The 20,801-nt window shown below is 42.7% G+C and overlaps 1 protein-coding gene across 1 annotated transcript in view; it reads left to right on the top strand.

Annotated features, from left to right (window-relative positions):
- The window catches only part of GMPS (guanine monophosphate synthase), a 60,529-nt gene extending 39,972 nt beyond the window's left edge, over nucleotides 1–20,557 (top strand). Inside the window, 7 exon segments of the mRNA XM_029057803.2 lie at nucleotides 404–509; nucleotides 1,391–1,506; nucleotides 2,243–2,368; nucleotides 7,538–7,653; nucleotides 8,264–8,394; nucleotides 12,174–12,346; nucleotides 13,710–20,557. Of these exon segments, the coding sequence (XP_028913636.1) occupies nucleotides 404–509; nucleotides 1,391–1,506; nucleotides 2,243–2,368; nucleotides 7,538–7,653; nucleotides 8,264–8,394; nucleotides 12,174–12,346; nucleotides 13,710–13,811 (870 nt within the window). The 3' untranslated portion in view covers nucleotides 13,812–20,557.
- Nucleotides 20,558–20,801: the final 244 nt, after the last annotated feature.

Here is a 20,801-nt window from a genome sequence, read left to right on the forward strand (position 1 = left end):
AACCAGTGAAAATTCCAGATGCATCCAACATTTAATACGATATAGTATTTACAGTTGAAGGCCGGCACCTTAGAAATATAATTCATTCTTTAAAACTAGTTATATATATTTTTTTTACTTTTGTTGGTGCTATTACTGTCTCTGAATATTTTCTGTCTGAGTGTGATTGGTGCCTAGCATCCAAGTGCACTCCAAGTTCTGTAACCTTCTCCATAAAATAGTAATAATGATGATGGTATTTAAGCGCTTACTATGTGCCAAGCACTGATCTCAGCTTTCTCTATTCTATCTAAAGGGTAGATCCATAAGTGCTCTCATACCATGTAATGATTTATTGCCCCTATTTTTAAATGCCCTTAGTAGTATTACTCAAATGTTTTCTTTCTGTCTCCTCTTTGTTTAGGGCAAAGTAATAGAACCGCTCAAAGACTTTCACAAAGACGAAGTGCGAGTTTTAGGCCGAGAACTTGGTTTGCCAGAAGACCTGGTGTCCAGGCATCCATTTCCAGGTAAAGGAAGGTTTGGACCTCCCTGTCCCAGCAGAATGATGCCTAGGAGAATGCTTTCGGCATTTACATATGCTTGTTATAGTGGCAGTAGAAAAATAGTACCGCAAATAGGTAAGCTCATCTCGTTAATTTTCACAAACATCCTGAATAATTATGAGGCAAACTGCAGACAGGATTTATCCAAGTTTATAATTCAAATCAGCTGGGAGAGCAATTCTCAAGACCTTTAATGCATCACGACACAGGATACCTCTCATGACACAGCTACTGTTTGAGCCCAGTTTGTATTTAAGTAGAAATACCCTATGTTTGTAGCAGAGCAACTGTAGAAAGACACTGTGACCTAGTGGATACAACATGGGCCTGGAAGTCAGAAAGACCTGGGTTCTAATGCCGGCTCCGCCACTTGTCTGCTGTGTGAGCTTGAGCAAGTCACTTCTCTGAGCCTCAATATCTCATCTGAAAATATGGGAATTAATACTGTGAGCTCCATGTGGGACAGGGACTGTGTCCAACCTGATTTGCTTGTATCTACCCCAGAGCTTAGTATGGTGCCTGGCATATAGTAAGTGGTTAAACACCCCCCCACCCAAAGAAAAAACACACGCGCACACATACACCAACCACCACAGACCTTTTAGACTGTAAGATCATTGTGGGTAGGAAACACGTCTACCAACTCTGTTTTTATTGTACTCTCCCAAGTGCTTAAGACAGTGCTCTGTACACAGTGAGTGCTTGATACATACCATTAAAATAAAAGAAAGGCAGCTGGATTGAGCCTCCATTTGAAATCTGAGGGTTTTGAGTATTTTAACTTTTAAATGGGTGGTTGACAAATCACTGATATATTATCGCACTGTTTTCATCCTGTCTATTAGGTCCCGGCCTGGCAATTAGAGTCATATGTGCTGAAGAGCCTTATGTTTGCAAAGATTTTCCTGAAACCAACAACATTTTGAAAATAGTAGCTGACTTTTCTGCAAGTGTTAAAAAGGTAATGCTTTTTTCTGGATATCCCACCTTTATCCCCACAGGGCTCATTTACCTATCCACCATTTATTTTAATGTCTGCCCCCACTCTAGACTGTAAACTCATTGTGAGTAGGGAGCAGTTTTGCCAACTCTGTTGTATTGTTCTCTCCCAAGTGCTTAGTACAGTGCTCTGCACATAGTAAGTGCTCAGTAAAAACTGTTGATTGTTTGACATCAGGTATCTTTAAAGTGGGGAGTGATAAATGGAAAAAAAAAAGCCATAGTTATTACAGTAATTATATCTCCCAATCTTATAATTCTTTTGGAGATGGTGGGATTTCTGCCCGCAAATGGGAAGTGGATTCTGCTGCCATAGAGAGTGGACTCTTGGGGTGGCTTATGAGTTTGTATATACTCAAAAGATGGGCACTGCTCTAAGTCCATTCCTATGATCGGAGCCCAAGTCAGTCAGTGCGGATAGAAAGCTTAATTCCGTGTTTCCCAAGTGGCAGTGGAAAGAAAAAAAGCTTTCTTGAGAATCCTTCTCGAGGACCCGAACAGGACTTACTCATTTAAATTGCCTTCTTCCTGTGAACTCCCTTGATAACACGTCACGTACTTTATCAAGTGAAAACTAATGCTGTCCAGCTTTAACACTGTAAAATGCCCGCTACAGTGTAAACCATTGATTGTTTCTAGTACCCTAGGATGATTAAAATGCCATTTGTCAGGAAGTGTTCTTTTCTCCCTTTGAACAGCCACACACGTTATTGCAGAGGGTCAAAGCTTGCACGACTGAGGAGGATCAGGAAAAGTTGATGCAGATCACAAGCCTACATTCACTGAATGCCTTCTTGCTGCCAATCAAAACTGTGGGAGTGCAGGTTAGTAAGGCGTCCACCTTATCTACCGAGAGCTCTTTCACGAGCGGCATATTCAGAGACAGGGGAGGCAGTTGATGTGTGCGTGCGTATGCATTTGACATTTTAGAATTGGTTATAGTGACTGACTCGTGCGATTGTTGAACGGGGGAGAGCAACAGAAGGAAAGACAAAATGTACGTTCCCTGTTGGGTAAACTAATGAGAGCATTTTTGAGACTGAAGGGTTAGCGCTCTTTAGGGTGGACAGAATATAATGACCGAGATTTTGGAGATCTCCAAAATAAGTAAAATTGAAGTTTAGTGCTGTTTTTTTGCCTAATCTTTTAGCTTTAAAAGACCATTTAGGACTTGTGAAACAAAGGAAGCTGCAGGAACCCAGCCTGTGCATAGAATCATGCAAGTATTTGTTAATCGCTTACTTTGTGCCAAGCACTGTACTAAACGCTGGGATGGATGCAAGCAAATTGAGTTAGCTACAGTTTCTATCCCATGTGGGGCTCACAGTCTCAATCCCCATTTTACAGGTGAAGTAACTGAAGCACAGAGAAGTGAAGTGACTTGCCCAAAGTCACATTGCAGACAAGTGGCGTAGCCGGAATTGGAACTCTTAACCTTCTGACCTCCAGGCTTCTGCTCTATCCATTATGCCATGCTGTTTCTCTGGATAGCAAAGAAATCTTTTCCTTGCAGAACCCCTTTTCATTGGATCTCTCCTTGACTGTAGCACACACATTGATCCCTACTAGGTGACAGTTAGGGAACGGCTGTAGAACCTGGAGAAACAATTCCCTGCACCAAAATAAGACAATTGTATAGATGACTATTTTTCATCACTAGCCTCATGGAGTTGAATGGAATGGAGAAGCAGCATTATTTATATTAATGATCCTCTCCCCTTCTAGACTATAAGCTCATTTTGGGCAGGGGATGTGCCTTGCAACCCATTCAGTTGTATTTATTGAGCACTTACTGTGTGCTGAGCGCTCCTTTGTATTGCACCCCATCTCTACCACTGACAGACTGATTCTCTATGCCTGTTTTCTCATCTGCAAAATGGGGGTTCAGTACCTGTAATCCCTCCTGCTTAGACTGTGAACCATATGGGGACTTGATTATCCCATGCTTAGTACAGTATGTGGCACATAGTAAGCGCTGAAGTAATAATCTTATTACTGTTATTAGGTGCTTAAAAAGTATTCCTTTGAAAAATTCCTCAAAAACACCTTCTTCCCTAATTGTTCCCTGACTGAACAAACAGATATATCCTGTCAAGTGTGTTTCTCCCCTCCTTTTCTTACTAAGTGGTAAATTCTGTTCTAGAGTTTCTTTTCTAAACACTTTGGACCTGTCTATCTATAAACATGGCAGAAGGTAGACTATTCATTTCAACCAATTCAATCTTGAATAATTACTGCTCATTCAGACTTAATTGCATTTGCCCCAGCTATTATTATTTTTCCTCTGAGAATACTGCCCAAATCCTTTTCTGAATGAAAAGTCCCCCAGCTATTTATTGTCTAGACTTGGGGTTCCGACCAGGGTACTGTGGGGGCCATGCAGCTGGGCCAAAGAATCTCTTCCGTTTGAATTTCAAATAGAGCAAAAGTTGGTTCTTTCTCCCTGAACCTCCAAGACGAGCAGGGATTGAAAGATGGAGGAGCAGAGATGAGTTGAATCCCAGTACTAAAAATGATGGCAGTGTATATGCATCTTGGGTCCAAAGACAGGAAGATACTAGGGGCACAGTACGTGCAGGTTTTTCTAAGTGGAGCCCTAGGTGAGGTAAGTCCTAATAAATGCCATTAAAAAATGCTCACGAGCACAACCACTCACAAGTTTACAGAGGAAAAGTTGTCCTGTAATTTAGGCAAGAGCGACTATTTAAGAAAAGGACCATTCTTCTTTTCCTCTTGGAAATGGCTGGAAGGGACTTTTGAAAAATTTGGGGTGTCTCTTGTGGTGGTAGGAAGTTACGAGTGGGACAGCAGGAGTCTTCATTGCTGCTGGCAGCTTTTCCCACTTTTTCCTTCCACTAAGAGTATTGGCTGTTCGAGCTGGGAAGTTTCTACTTCCCTGCTTCCAATCAAGCCTTCCCCCTGCATAGCTGATCCCATGGGTGCCCCCATCTCTGGAGGTCCACCCAAGGTGAGACCCAGGGGCAGGGCTCCTAAGGAATCAGAGAGATCGGCAAATGCTGGGCTCTGGGCATCCGGTGGGCTCACCCCACCTCCCATGGACATCTCCAAGCACAGCCTCAAAGTACATCTCAGGACCTCTCACTGACCATGCCCCCTGCCCCGGCTCATGGCCAGATCCTGGGAATCATCAGATCGCTTCCGACAGTCTCGATTTCAAACTGCTCCTGTTGCTGCTCGCCTCCCCCCTGGTAAGACAGTTGTCTGCTGCTCTAAGCCTGGAGAAGCATTCTCAAAAATCCACCCCCAGGTAGTCCTTTCACTTCCCCTCTGCCAACCATCAGTGTTGTGGAAGGGCATTTCATCCAGGGACTGGTGAGTGAGAGGGGTCTGTCCCACCCCAGTGTTCACTTCCCTGGACACAGCTCTCTGCCAGTCTCACCTCACTGGACCCCGAGGTCTTCACCAGTGATATCCCACTGGATCCTGAGGTGGCCTCTAATGGCACTGGTCACCAAAGAGTCCTCCAGTGCCACTCCTTACCCTTTCCTTTGTCTACCATCAGCATGGGCAAGAGGCAACGCTGCTGGACTGTGGTGAACGAGAGGGGCCTGTCCCACCCTTGTCGGGAGCAGCGTGGCCTAGTGGATCGAGCCCCGGCCTGGGAGTCCGAAGAACCTGAGCTCTAATCCGACTCTGCCACTTGTCTGCCCTGTGACCTTGGGCAAGTCTTCACTTCTCTGTGCCACGGTTACCTCATCTGTAAAATGGGGATTAAGAATGAGAGCTCCATGTGGACAGGGACTGTGTCCAAACCTAATTTGCTTGTATCCACCTCAGGGCTTAGTTTAGTGCCTGGCACATTATAAGTACTTAACAAATACCTCAATTATTATTATTATTTGTCATCTAACTTCCTGTAAGATGCAGCTCATCTTCCTCCACCAAACCCCGAGGGACTTACACTCTTCCTGGAGCTGCGTGCAGTCGATCCCACTGCTGGACACCATATATGACATTTCTTGGGCTTCTTAGTCCTAAAATCCTGTCCGGTTAAAGTGTTTAACAAACTCTCCTGTACTGGTGCAGGTTTGGGAACCTCTGTTCACTGCTAAGTCCTGCACCCTATTGTTGCCACCTCCCCCATCTGAAACCCCATATGTCTCTCCAAAGGCCAAGAAGTGATCAGAGACTAGCCTACCACCTGCTTCCTGGGTCTGGCTTCCTAAGGAAGCTCAGGGAGAAAGTGCTTCCATGGCTTCTTCCTGAGGTGTCTACCGTAGGCAAACACCAGGACCTGAGATCTTCAATAATGTTTGGTGGAGTCTTGAATCTAGTAGTACTTTCTTCCTCTGTACTTGCCCTATAGGTGTTCTTGGGGCTCATGTGTCCTTGGTCCTTCCCCTTTCCCCCAGGTCGTCCCAGATTCCAGTGTCTCCTACTCCAAGTCTTTTTGAGTGCAGGATTTCCTCTCTCCCCTCAGGGGCAAGAGCCTCACCAGTAAGCTCCAGGTTGTCCTAATCATTCAGTTTGTATTTATTAATGCTTACTATGTGTGAGGCACTGTAACTAAGCATTGGAATGTACAATTCGGGAACAGATAGAGACAATCCCTGCCCAGTAACGGCTCACAGTCTACCAAACTCAGATACTTTCCTGTCCCATCCTGTGCCTCGAATCTGTACAGGGTCACAGCACGAGCTATTCCTGTGTCTGGCTCGCTCAGGCACACGGTTTGCAACCACTCACCCCAAGGTGGCTCTACAGTCTTCTCCAGCTATTCAGCCCCGCTAGTAACTCCCCAGTCCTTCCCTAGTATTGGATCAGCTAAATATTTATAGTTGCCTCAGGGAGAGGCACCGTGGTGCAACACTCCTGGTTTCCTCTTCCCCCTCTTATGGGCAAATACCAGCCAGACCAGCTGTTGTTGCAGGGAGTCGTTGTGTTAATGGAGACCAGACCACATCTTTTTATTTTTAAGGTCTCATTTGAAGGAATCCTTCACACTCACACTCTCTCTCTCTCTCTCTCTCTGGACATTCCCTTCTCATACTCCCTCCCACTCCCACAACATGCTGTGTTTCACCCACTCTCCCCTCAGCAATATGCTTCTTCATTTATCTGCTTGTGAAGGATTGGCCCTGTTGGGATTTGAGCACGGTGGAAAGGCAAATGCTTTTGGGGACCAAACCTAATGCTGTTATAAAGAAAAAAAGACTGCAAAATCCCTGGGTAGCTTTAACCGTCTTTTAGAGACCTTGGATTTTTGAATTCCAAAAAAAGAGGATAACGGTGATGCAGAGATTACATGTCTTGTTATTTGTGGAATAAAGGAATTTTGAGGTTGTATTGATTCTAAGGAACTTTGAGGTCCTTCGCAAATACCATCACACTCATCTGCAGAACGATGTAGGAATAGACAGATATCCCGGATATTTGCAGAAGTGGAAATTTAGTCTCAGGAAAGCCTACTTGATTTGTAAAAGTAGATTTAGAGGCGAATCTAGAAATAGAAAAGAATCCTGCATCTATGCTTCATTGAACTGTGAATTGAACTGTTTAAAAAAAGGACTGCGGTATATGACTAGCTTTTAGAGTGGGTATTTGAGGAAATATAATTTGTAGAGTGGGCCGTTACTTAGTATAAGCACCTAACCACTCTTTGGTTTTTTGCACAAAGCTTTAATAAAGTTAACCATAAAATTGGGGACTTGAATTTTTGTCTCTTGATCATCCCACAAAATAAGACAGCTAGGTACATGGCATCCTTCAATTTTGAATTTCCTGCATTATTTTGAGCACCATAAGACCTGCAGTTTTTATTCGATTGCTATTTTACAAAATCGTAACCGTGATGTGTATTCCACGCGTATAACTAAGTACTAAATGGGTGTCCAACCCCATCCCTCTCAGGTTACATCCAGGGAGTAATAGAAATAAAACTGTCTTTTCTCACTACTCATTTGCATATGTACTTATGGCTCTGGGTGAACGTTATGTGCAAGGCGATTTCAAGAATTGTTTTGTGTCTGCAGGGTGACTGTCGTTCATATAGCTATGTATGTGGAATTTCCAGTAAAGATGATCCAGACTGGGAGTCTCTTATGTTCCTGGCCAGGCTCATTCCACGCATGTGTCACAACATTAACAGGTATGCCCTTGTGTATTTAAATGCTTGTACTTTAGAGGTACCCAATTAGACCGTGGGGGCCCCATAAACAGGAGTACTACTGTCATCACTAATAGTAACTGGTAATAAGCAGAGCTTATGCTAAGCAGAGTGCTAAATGCTGGGGTAAATGCAAGATAATCAAATCATTCACAGTCCCTGTCCCATTCGAGGTCCACATCTTTATCTAAAGGGAAGGGAGAATGGGTTCTAATCCCAGTTTGACAGATGAGGCTACTGAGGCTCAGAGAAATGAAATGACTTACCCAAGGTCACACATCAGGGAGGTGGTGGAGCCTGGGATTTGAAGCCAGGTCTCCTGACTCCCAGACCTCGGCTCTTTCCACTAGGCCAAGCTGCTTCTCTCCTCTTTCAAGTAGACAGTGAAGATGTGATAATGGTGGTGGAAGATAGGCTGTTGGGGAGAGTGTTGGTGTTTGTGGAGTTGGGAGAGAGAAGGAAAGACAGGCAACAGTTGGCATGGTGAGACAGAGGAACCATAGGGAAAGACCACTGGCAGTGGCAATGAATGTATGGTTCCTGCTTCAAAAATTGATAGATGACTTTCTAATCCTTTCTTTTCCTTCCTTAGAGTTGTCTATGTATTTGGTCCTCCAGTGAAGGAACCGCCCACAGATGTTACTCCCACTTTCTTGACGACAGGAGTGCTCAGCACTTTACGTCAAGCGGATTTTGAGGCTCATAGCATTCTCAGGGAGTCTGGTAAGATCATCATCGTATTCATTCCTGGAGGCTGACTTCCTTTCTGTGAATTTGGGATGCAGTTATAGTACCAAAGAGGCCCACGTTCATTTCAAGGCATCACTTCAGTGCTCAAAAAAATTTGTTACCTAACCCTGCCAGGAGATGATTTTTCAAAATGGTTATCCATGCAAACACTTTCATATTATTTAATAAGGGTAGGGGGTGGTGTTCAGTTAATTTGTACTTATTGGTTAAGGACTATAAAAATTGAATAAATCATTTTGGGTGGTGTTGATCTTTTTAAGCAGAAATTACCTCTGAAAATCTTTTTAAGGCACCACAGCCATAAGCTGGCACCATTAAAATAATTTAGTGATTTTATGGTTGATTCCAAAGGGTCAATATGATCCCAGTCAGAAATAATGGTTGCTCTTTCGAAATTTATAAAGATTCACAAACCAAGAATTATAAAAGGCACAACTAATTTCCATACAGTGATTTGCTTCACTAACTATAAAAATCTGGGCTCATATTGACTCCATAGTTTCTGCTATGATACCACATTGTGAATTTATCATTAGGATGTCTGAGTAATATTTACCTGGCAATTTGATTTCCTCATGAAGTTTCAAAATGACTGCTGTGTTATTAGGCAATGCTTTGTAACAGATGGTATGTTGGCCTTTTTGCCTCAATAAGCATTTCATTAAGGCTAACTTGGCATTAAGATTTAAAACTTGACAGGAGATTCAGTGTCCAAAACAGCAGATGCTCTGAAATAAGTGTCTTGTGCCACCCCCGCAAAAAAAACCAAATAAAAACAACCTCCCATTAAAGACAAGGTCATTGTTGTTTATATAAAGCTCATAAAGAATATGTATCTTTTCCTAAACTATCATTCTACCTTGAGACTTTTTACATGGATTTGCGTGGAACTGATAGTTTTTCAAAGTAGCGGGTGCTTAGTGTTGCCAAGGTTTTATTTGAGTAGAGAAGATCAGCAGTAATGTTTTAGTCCTTCCTAGAGACAGCTAACAGCAATGGGTTGCTACCCAGTGAGTCTTAAAACCACAAGAAAGTGTCAAGAATAAGGATGACTATGGCCTCTTTCTGAAGTGCGTGAATCTTGTTAGAGGAAAAACAGCTCAGTTTTCTGACAGACAAGTACATACATCCTCTTGGTATCAGGAATTCAGTTTTTTGATGTGAGGGTAGGAAGGGACCCTATTTCCTTCCCTGCTGCTACTTCACTTCGGCTTCACCTTAGCACTTGGGTTCTTAGTCCACCCTTAGCATTTATGCATTTACCTTTAAACTCCATTGCTTCCCCTGTACATGTAATTTATTTTAGCATCAGTCTCCCTTGCTAGATTGTAATCCCCTCTATGGCAGAGGTCTTATCTACAAACTCATTTGTACTCTCCCAAGCGCTTAGTACAGTGGCCTGCAAAAACTGTGCACTCAATAAATTCTGTGATTGATTAGGGAAGTGCAATTCAATTATGTTTGTACAATAACTAGGAGCTCCCAGTTAGGCAGACATTAAGTTTCCATTCCTCTTTTAAGTGAGGTAGTTTTTTTGTTGTACAGCAGGAGTTCATGTTACTGGCTGAAAACCCGGCCATTTTGAGTGCTCACCCAGAATTTCTCAATCTCCAACATAACCCCCAAAACTGCTAGGTTAGCCTGTGAGGGGCGGGCCACAGTCCCTGAAGTGTGAAGCTTATTTGGTTTACACATGTTGCATTAAAACTGTCTGTTGCCGAATTGTACATTCCAAGCACTTTGTACAGTGCTCTGCACATAATAAGTGCTCAATAAATACTATTGAATGAATGAATGAATACAACATCAGGTTTTTTTTCCCCCATGGTAAAGATTAAGATTAGTGAGAGAGGTCTTTTTCCAAAGCCCTCCTCCTTGACTTTGCTAGTCTAAGGCCACAGGAAGCATGTGGCCTCTTTGTTTTCTAAAGTTTTATCCCAGCAGCTCATCCGAGAGACACGAGGCTTAAGGTGAGATAAATCCTAGCTCTTGGGGAGGCAGAGTTATTGAAGTCACTGGAGATATGCAGAGAGAGGAGGCCTGTAGCAGAAATAGGGAAGTGGCTGCTGGAACAGTGCCATTGGTGATGAATGAAGGTTTCTGACCGGAGATACTCCTACAGAGTTTTTTGAGGTGGACAGGCCCAGCAGGACTACTGAATATAGGTGGCAAAGGTTCTCTCCACACACACCCCACACTGACCCCGGGCCAGAGACTAACGAGACCGCTACCCTTGACTGCTGCCCCTGGCCTGAAGTACAACAGCACTGTGTAAGTCGGTACTCTGCTGTGGACATTTTATACATGAAATGATCGTGGGTACTGCAGTATGTGCTGAGTCCCTGCCAGCCAATCACTTGTTGCTCCCAGTGTCCCAACAAGAATATTGATTGTAAGCTTGTTGTGGGCAGGGAGTGAAAGGTCATTGTAGGTACATAGTAAGCACTCAGTAAAAAATGACTGAATGAACGATTGGCAGGGACAAGAGAGGGCAAGTGGTGCCATGTGAATCACTAGCTCTAAATTCCATTCCTTTGTGAGGTTCTCAGTGTTTAAGTCTCTGTGACTGGACTGAGGCTTACCTGTCATTTAAGACAGGAATCTCTAAACTCTATCTTTTTCATTGTACCATGAGACTAAATGAGTGAAGGCACGACAACTACAATCTTTTAAATGAGAAGACACAAAATTCCCAGGTAGAGGGCTAGAAAACAGTGTTGTGTTTCCTTTAAATTTTTTCTAGATATTATATGGTATTATTATATTGTATTTTCTATTTGTATACATTGAAAGTTATATGCTCAGTCCATCATATTCATTGAGTCCTTACTGTGTGCAGAGCACTGTACTAAGCGCTTGAGGGAGTACAGTGTAACAAATACATTTCCTGCCCACAACAAGCTTAAGGTTTAGGAAACACGGACACTGATTTAAACAAGTAAGATTATAGATAAATACATAAGTACTATGGGACTGAGGGGGGGATGAATAAAGGGAGCAAGTCTGGGTGATGCAGAAGGGAAAGGGAGAAGAGTAAAGGAGGGCTTAGTCAGGGAAGTCCTTTTGGAGGAGTTGTGCCTTGAGTAAGCCTGCAAAGTGGGGGAGAGTAATTGTCAGTTATGAAGAGGGAAGGTGTTCCAGGCCAGAGGTAGGAAGTAGGCAAGAGGTGGGCGGCGAGATAGATTAGCTCTACTTACAGTTAGAAGGTGAGCGTTAGAGGAGCCAAGTGTGCGGGTTGGATTGTAGTAGGGGCGAGGTAAGGTAGGAGGGAGCAAGGTTAATGAGCGCTTTAAAGCTGATGGTAAGGAGAGTGTCTCTTTGCCGCAGAGGTGGAAGGGCAACCACTGGAGGGTCTTGAGGAGTTAGGAAAGATGGCCTGAACATTTGTATAGAAAAATGATGCCGGCAACAGAGTAAAGTATGGATTGGAGTGGGGAGAGAAAGGAAAGTAGGGTGGTCAGAAAGGAGGCTGGTACAGCCCTCACCACGTATTAACCATGGAGTCAGCTCTGTGTGGACAGCGCACTGGTCTACCAGCTCTGTTGTATGGAACTCTCTCAAGTACTAATACAGTGCTGTGCACAAAGTAAGGGTTCAGTAAATTCTACTGATCCATGAAGGCTAGAAAAAAAAGCATGGCTTAGGAGCAGATGGGTAACATCTGGAAGGAAATGTTTTTCTCTGTGAATTAGAACGAAAGGTGTGGTCTCAGTTTCCTTTAACAGATAGGATTTATTTCTTGTCTTCTCCAGGTTATGCTGGGAAAATCAGTCAGATGCCAGTGATCTTGACCCCACTGCATTTTGACCGGGACCCGCTTCAGAAGCAGCCGTCCTGTCAGAGATCCGTGGTCATTCGAACCTTCATTACTAGTGACTTCATGACTGGCATTGCAGCAACACCTGGAAATGAGATCCCTGTAGAGGTAGCAGTGTCTTTTCTATTTTGAAAGTAACCGTCATATTCTGCTAATGCCTCAAAGAGCATCAGAATCTGAAAGGCACATCTCTTTGAATGTCCAATAGTCATTTTGGACGGCGGGGGGTGTGTGTCACTTTTAACGTCAGCTATTAGGGGAAGATGAGCATTTGACAGCTGAAAAACTGAGGAATGTGAAAAAATACCAAATTTGGGATGTTTGATTTTCTTTCGAGAGGAAAGAAGCATGATTGGAATTCCCTGAATCTATGTGAAATCATTTTCCCTAACAAGTTAGGGAGAGTTGAATTTTTATGGTGATATTTTGTGATTGGGTTTTTTTGTTTGGAGTGGGGAAGGGAGATCATTTTCTGAATTTTTAAGTATAGGAGGTTTGTGTAGCTTTCCATCATATTTGATATCTCTGTCCTGAATGCATTTAGGGGTGATTCGTATTTACCCAGTAAAGATGTCAAAATCCTTCAACGGTCCTGTGGTTTATGGAGAGCGGTGCTGTTTTGTAGCCAGGTTTTTCTCCATTGAAACAAGAAAAAAGGACAGGGAAAGCTGTTTAGTTTCCCCTGCCTTAGAGATGACAAATTGTGCAAAAGTTAGGGAAGCAGCATGGCCTAGTGGGTAGATTGCGGCCCTGAGAGTCAGAAGGATCTTGTTCTGATACCTGCTCCGCCACTTGTCTGCTCCGTGACCTTGAGTAAGTCACTTCACTCTGTGCCTCCGGGAACTCTCATCTGTAAAATGGGGATTGAGACTGTGAGCCCCATGTAGGACAGGGACTGTGTCCAACCCAATTTGCTCGTTCTCTTTTCCCCCTCCCCTGTCCAGGGCTTAGTACAGTGCCTGGTACGTAGAAAGCATTTAACAAATACCATAATTATTATTATTATGAGGTTCCAGTGATTGCATCAGCAAATAGGTATTTGGCATTTACACTGGCTTTTTGTGTTCATCACAAATTTTAAAATCATCTATTAGCTTACTCCAAAGCTCTTGAATTAGGTTGATGGGAAATTCTGTTGATGTTCTTTACCTGTGTGAGGGCCTGAGCCTGCTGTAGTATGGAGGGAGAATAGTCTTCCTGGTCTTCCCCTTGGGCCTGTTCACAGCAGAGAGTTTGATAGCCCATTCTTTCTTCTGCCGGGGAGAGAATTAGGTTTGGCATTTATCTTGTTAGCTCCAGGGGTCTTTGATATGTGATTTTTGATGATGTTTCGACTCACCTCAGTGGAGGCCAAAAAATAATATTTTTGTTTTGGAGATCTAAAAAACCCTCCTCAGCAGTTTTCTGGGACAGTTTTCCAACCGGCACATCCTGGCCCGATGACTTCCATTCTTTATCTGTTTTCCTGCAGGTGGTGTTGAAGATGGTCACCGAGATTAAGAAGATTCCTGGCATTTCTCGGGTTATGTACGATTTGACATCCAAGCCTCCAGGAACTACTGAGTGGGAGTAATAAACTTTTTTCTAATAATTGAAGTACTGTGTGCAGTATGAATTTATCCGAAACCATTCCCAGTGTTGACATGCAGTACTGTGAAAAGAATGACTGGAGCTGCTACATCACATCTGATTCCTCTCCAGGAGCATAAATCTACAGTTCCGAGCTGTGTTGGGGTAACTGCAAATTTGGGCTGAGAATTTGTACGGGTAAATATTCAAGGCACCCTTGTTTTTGTGCTCAGACAGTTTCATATTGCTTATGCCTTTATTTTAATAATGCTCTCTGTTCGCGTGTGTTTTATCGTTGCTCTCATTTCAGTGTCTTTGTGTTCTTTCAAGGTGATATTGTCACGGGATGCTTTCATGTGATGGGGGTAGGGAGGAGGGCGAGGAGGAGAGACGCGCGCATGGCTTCACAAGTCTCCAAAGGTGGTTGGAGGCACCAGTGTGTGCCGCCAGGGTATGGAAAACCCAGGTTTCTGGTCTGTAACCCCCGTTTCTCCCAAGGTGATTTCCAGGGAGGTGAGTCCAGCGACCTTGGAGCTGTAGAGGCTGGCACTTGCTCGGGATGGAAAAGTCTGTGGGATTTCTCACAGTCTCAAGTATTTTCTTGGCTCGCTCCGTAGAGGGCACCTTAGCAGTCATGGTCAGAAGTCAAAGCAGTGAAATGTCTTTCGTCTATTCAAGAAGAAGACCCTCTCTCATTTCTGTTCCTTATTTGCCAAGGTCTCATTCTTGCCATCTTCTCCACTTAGACTAAAGGAGGTAATAAGGAATTTTTGCCTTCTGGGAAATTTTTCCCTTCCTCCTTATCTAGCTTCCATCTCGGTGAGTCTGAGGAGGAAGAATGCGTTGTCCCACTTTCCTCCAGAAAACAGGCTTTGTTTTTCCCAGCCAAAGGAGGGGCACTCTTTCTTTTCCTGCCCTCTTAAACTCCAGAAAAGACCTTGCTTCTGTCTAGAGGCTGACTTCTCTATGCTGATGCCTCCTTGCAGAAAGAAGGAGGATTAGGAGAATTAGTTTGTTTGGTTTGTGGAACATGGGAGTGACTCTTGGAGCTCAGAGATTTCCAGACCTTCCCTGACCCCTAGCACGTGCAGCATGTAGGTGCTTAGAGAAGAAACGTATAAATCCAGGCTGTATATGTGTTACTCCAGTTGCCCCTTCACCGTGGTGTCCTTTGTCTAATGGGAGGTCTTGGAAATTCTGTTGCCACCTAGTTACCATGTCAACCCTTACTGAGGTGACAATTCAAACCCCTCCACAGAAACCTTTCCAATTCTGGATCCTTCCTCCCAGCTCACTTTCCATGAGTCCCTTAGGACTACACAAATGTAAAAACCTTACCCACCCCTGCAAACCTACCACTGATAAACTCTTAGGGTTATCAGTGGAGGGCATTTAGTCATCCTCTAACACCTCTTGCTCATCTCTTGTTCTCCTTCCCTCTCTCTCCAGATGCTCCTATCCACCCAAAGGGAGATTAAGGGGAGTCCAATGGGAGACAGGGATTGTGCCCAACTGGATCATACCATGTGTACCCCAGTGCTTAGTACAGTGCTTGCATATAGTAAGTACTTAGCAAATGCCACCATTATCATTGTCATTATTGTTGTTATTATTTTATTCCTGGCTCTTTAACATTATCAGGTGAAAATGCCAAAGCATTTTAAAGCCTTAGCTGGGCCAACCCCTTTCAGAAAACAGGTAGTGCAGCTCAATACGAGAGGCCTGGCCGAGCACCTTCTCTCTGCCAGTTTTAGGGACAGTGTGCAATGCTTCTTCAGGTGAGGCTGGTACAGTGTTCTACCCACTCTGAGAATTAGCCAAAATGGCCAAGGAGCTGGAGCAAGTTGTTTCCACGCACTGTCTCTTAGGTACTTGTGGAGAGATACAGTCTTCTCACAAAACCTGTGTCTTTGATGAAGAACAGTAGCTGATTAGCTGTGTGTTCTCAGTCTGGAAGATTTTAACTCACTCATAGAGTTGCACCACAAATACCCACATTTCTGATAAGATGGGGCCACTTTTCCAACTTGAGGCATTGACTTTTGGGCTGATTTTCTTATTCCATGTTTTAGCACAGGTCTTTAAGGTGCCTCTTTGCTATAAAGCGGGTCTCCTTTCCCTACTGAAAGTGATCAAACCAGCACTCTAGTTAGGTTTAGCAATTCAGTGAGTATCACCAAAAACCTGCCCCCAACCCTATAGGATTCATAGTGAATCTTTAAAGCCATATGCCGATCTTCTGTTATCAGTTAGAATACACATGGAAGTGGCCTCATCACATTCTCTGAGTCTAGGATCTGCCAATAAGAATGGCGATAAAAGGAACATCACCATATCTGGGCCACATGATGGTCCCATAACTGCCTCTTTCTCTACGTGAAATGGTCCAGGGGACCATTAGGCAAGTAAGGGTTTTCCCATTTTGAGTGATCAGCAACTTCTGAAATTCACCATCTTGGTATATGTTCAAGAGCTTCTAATTTCTTCATCAGGTAGCAGTGACCCTTGTCTCTGTTAGTTTTGTACAGCTCCCTTGATGAGTGGGCAATTTGGTCCCAGACTCTTCATGAAAGGGCCTTGCCCATAGATGAATTAGAAATGAGAACAGTGTGGCCTATAGTGAAAGAATTCAAGGACTTCCCAAATCAAAACACCACCCTGTTGCTCATAAGAAATAAAACAAATTCCCAATTCCAATTCTAGCCAAACAAATTTTCTGTGTCACTGGAATTCCATTCCGCATGCCTTGGGGGTGAAGACATTTGCTCCTGACTCAAGTCACTTCTACTTAGCAGTGTGGGGTGCGTGGATACAACCCACACTCCCTCCCTGAATCTAAAGATAACAAATAAGGTCTCAATACAGACGAGGCAACTTGGACACAGTCTTTTGTGAGCACATAAAACGCCAAAGCCTTCAAAACATTGCATAGGCATTGATAAAGACCCTGTGGCAGCACATTTTCTCCTTGAGGTTGTGCCATGCATTTCCCTGCATCCTTTTCTCCCACTCTTCCATATCTGGAGTGAAAGAGGATGTATTGTTTTCCCTTTCTTTAAGGTAGGTGTGACTCCAACTCATATAATAGCAGGCAGGCCCTACCTAGTTAGGGGCCCAAACTCATTAGGAGCACATTCTGAATTCCAAGAGGGCCTTAACCCTCAAGTGGACCAGGCAAAACTAACATCCAATTAGTTGTCAGTGGGCGGGCTTACCCCTCCGATGTTGGGACTAGGGCTCATTCACCAAGGCCGCCACATCCACTAAGAAGTAATCCAATCATTGGGGTTCACAGAGCAGCCTTGAGGTCCTCGTGACAGACGTTTAGTCCTGTCACCATCTTGCCACCATGAAGCCAAGGTGAAGACTTGTCAACAGCAGTACAATATCTCTTCCATAAAGACTTCATCCACGCTCTTCGACAATCCCCTCTCCAGTCTGCAGTGTTCGCACCTCCACCTGATAGGGACGATGGTAAAAGATTTAAGTTTGGCAGCGATTAGAAACCAATTTCACTGGGCTACCATTCTCTAGTTGTCAAATCTATCACTCATCTAGGGTCACCTGGTGTGGATGTATTCCCTCCCTGGTCAATTAAGGGTCACCTATCAGTAGGTTTTTCTAAAGGTATGTTAGCCTCAGCAGGTAATCCAAATTCTCACTGGAGGTACACTGAGCCTTCCTTTCTCTGTAGGCTGGGATCATGGTGCTAGCCGAATCTGCAGACTATCCCCCCTAGATCACAAGCTCCTCGAAGGCCAGGAGTGTGTGTTTTACTTCTACGGCATGATCTCCAAGCACCTAAGGTAGAGCTCTGCATTGAAGGCATTGAAGAAATATCAGTGGTGATATCTGTTCCAGTCAAGTTGTAGAGATCAGACAGCCTAATTGCAGAGATGTGCTTTAGAAGTAGAATTATCAAAGTGAAGGGAATCCCATCGAATTCTGGGAGTTTTGCTAACCTGAGCAGCCCAAAGTTCCGTAAACACCTGCATGGGACTTTGACTCGAAATATACACTTACAGAGAACTCAGGTTACAGGTACGTAACCCACTTTTTTTTTTTGTATACTGTGTAAAAAGAGGCAGTTTATTTACCAAAACCATTGTTACAACTAATAATGTAAAATGAAAAATTAATGTGACCAACTGCTTTTGAACAGATTTATTATAAATAAATATTTTGCCAAATGGAGTAGTAGATAGTGTTGAGTTGTGGAATTAATGTGTACATTTGTTTGCTGTGTGGTGTTAAGCCCGTTCCATATTGTTCAAAGTATTAGCCCTTGGCAATAAGGTTGAAATCAAAATAGCTTCTTTGCTAAACTAATGTGAAATGACCTTTCCCCCTTTCTCTCTCTCCTTTCAATGTCCGTGGTATAATGAGAGGAAGTGAGAAGGGTCATAGGCAAAAGAAGGGTTATAGTGATAGGGTGGTTTGCAACCCTTACATGTCCTGGGTGGTATAGTATCAATACTGAGCCTAAAACCTGAGTAGCGTTTTACCAATCAGTAATGAGGGATGTCTTCTCTCTTCAGAAGAAATCTTCAAAATGTCTGCAACACTTCTCCAGGTGCGTTGCATATTTTGTTTCCCTTTGGGCAGTCGTAGTTTCTCTGTGATTTGTCTCTTCTCAAGAAACGCCTGTACATTTTAAGTCTGATTTAAAGGGGGTCGGTTCTCTCTTGTGGCAGGATTGATTTGGCCTGTGAATATACAGCGTTACCATAGCCTGTTGTGAATAATACCCAGAAAGGAGAATCCCCAAGTTACTATACATCTCTGGTATGTTTTTTTTGAGGCCAAAGGCCTCGTGCCTTCGACTACCTGAGAAGTTTGGGTATTTGCTATCATGTCCTTTTTTCAGCATTATTGTTTTAGACCTCTCAGATCAAGCCGTTCCCCTGAATGTCCACAGAATCAAAAACATGCGTTATCCTCAGATGTTTTTCCCTTGAAACCCATTTTCTAAAAAGCCATATGTCATCCTGAAACTGGGAACTTGATTTTTAGTACCTGACAGTGAAATTTAGTTAATTCTGTTGATTATTTACAGTATTAGGACAGTCAGCTAGGAGTAACCACCTTAACCACACTGGGTATTTTTTTAGTGCTGGAATAATGAAGCAAAGTTGGCCTTTTCAATTTTTACTACCTTTATATATGCAGAAGTTTCTTTGTGTGTGTGTGGGTGAGGGGTGGCTACCTTGGCCAATTAACCTAGAGGGTGTTCTAAAATCAACTCATCTCCCCTCAGAACTAAATTTTATGTATTTGCAGAAAATGTCCATTAAAATAAGGAAAAACTTAATGTCCCATAGCTGTTGTACCTTTGTGAAATCATCCAATACATACAGATATTCACAACATACATAGTAATACCTGAAATATAATTTTTAAACTCAAAATGACAAAAATGTATTCAGTGAAAAGCAAGAAAATTCCATCTTTTGGCTCTTCCGGAAAACAAGTTGTTTTGTCCTAGCAGGTTGAAATGTCACCAGACAACTCCCCCCACAGGAAATCAAATATATCCTAATATGGTGCTTACCTCTTTGATGAACTATGAATTGATTATCATAACTATACTGAGGAAAAGTAGTATTTTTTTTGTATTTGCATTGAACTAGTAGTATGCAGATGGAATTAACTCAAAAAGGAAATAAGTATTTTCCATTTGGCATGTCACTGAGAAATACTTTAGAGGAAAGGAAGTGTAGACCATTTTACTTGATTATTACTGACGCTCCTGTTTCAGACAGAGTGGAGTTGAGATGGTCATGCTTGATGCAAGTTACTGAAGGGAGAATAAAAAAAATCCATCATTGAAGTAGAAATGTTTTCTAACTTTAAAAATTTTTACTTTAGTCAAAACGAGCGTAATATTCAATCATATTTATTGAGCGCTTACTGTGTGCAGAGCACTGTACTAAGCATTTGAATATAGAAACAATTGTCTCTGCATGTTTGTCCTCAGTATAGTGAAGTCCTAACTTCTAATTTGTATTGTCTGCAGTGAATTGAGCATCGAGAGAATTGCATTTTCCTGGTTTGGACATATATATATATATATATATATAAGCAGTTGGATTATTTGCCAAGACTTGATATTGAAGTATCTCAAATTATCTTTGTAGGAGTTGTTCAAGCAAACATATCATATGGTATGTGTATATCAAAGTTTGATGTATACATTCATTGGCCTTTGATTGAATTCTGTTAGGTTGACAATATTTCTTAACATTATAACGAGCCCTTGCTTTTTAGAAAAAGCTCTACTAGAGCAGTGAGTGTTTTAACATATGGTGTAGAACAAGCAGAATAGCCCGTGTACATAATTATTTTATTTCAAGTGTATAAAACAGAGGGGGAAGGAGTCAGCAACTTGCATAGTGTGCATTTAGGGAAATGCTGGGTACTTTTGAAACTCATAGGTGAGGAACCGCCTGATGCAATCCCAGACTACCTTGAATGTATTTTATGAGCGCAGTGAGAAAACACTTTTCACTTTCTTTTTGAAATTCATTTACCTTTTAGCCTATTAAAGGAGCATAATTGACCTGTACAATATGTTCACCTTCAGTCTTTAGATATTTGTCAACATTACTGAAAAAAAAATTGTATTGGGGTATTTTCCCCCAATTTTCAATTTTTTTTTATTTTTTCCTGCTTGTGAAACAATATAAAAGTACTGTGAGCCTTAATTTTTATCCACAAATTTTAAAAATTAAATTATGTTATCAGAACTAATTTTTGTGTGATGTGTTCTTTCTCTTGGGGACCAAAAGAGTAAATTTAAAGGGGACCCCCGTGTCAAAATATCTTGTATCTTCTCTCTTCCTCTTCTCCCTTCCCCTCTTTTCCTCCTCTTTTTTAGCCTCTCTTCTCTCTTTCCTTTATTGTCTCTGCAAGGCAGGGGAGACCCTAACCTTGGTTTGGATTGAAGGAGGTGGAAGGAGGCTCTGGGAGTCATTATTACAGGGAGCGGCTCATT

This window comes from Ornithorhynchus anatinus, chromosome 1 (assembly GCF_004115215.2).
Source record: "Ornithorhynchus anatinus isolate Pmale09 chromosome 1, mOrnAna1.pri.v4, whole genome shotgun sequence".
NCBI lineage: Eukaryota > Metazoa > Chordata > Mammalia > Monotremata > Ornithorhynchidae > Ornithorhynchus > Ornithorhynchus anatinus.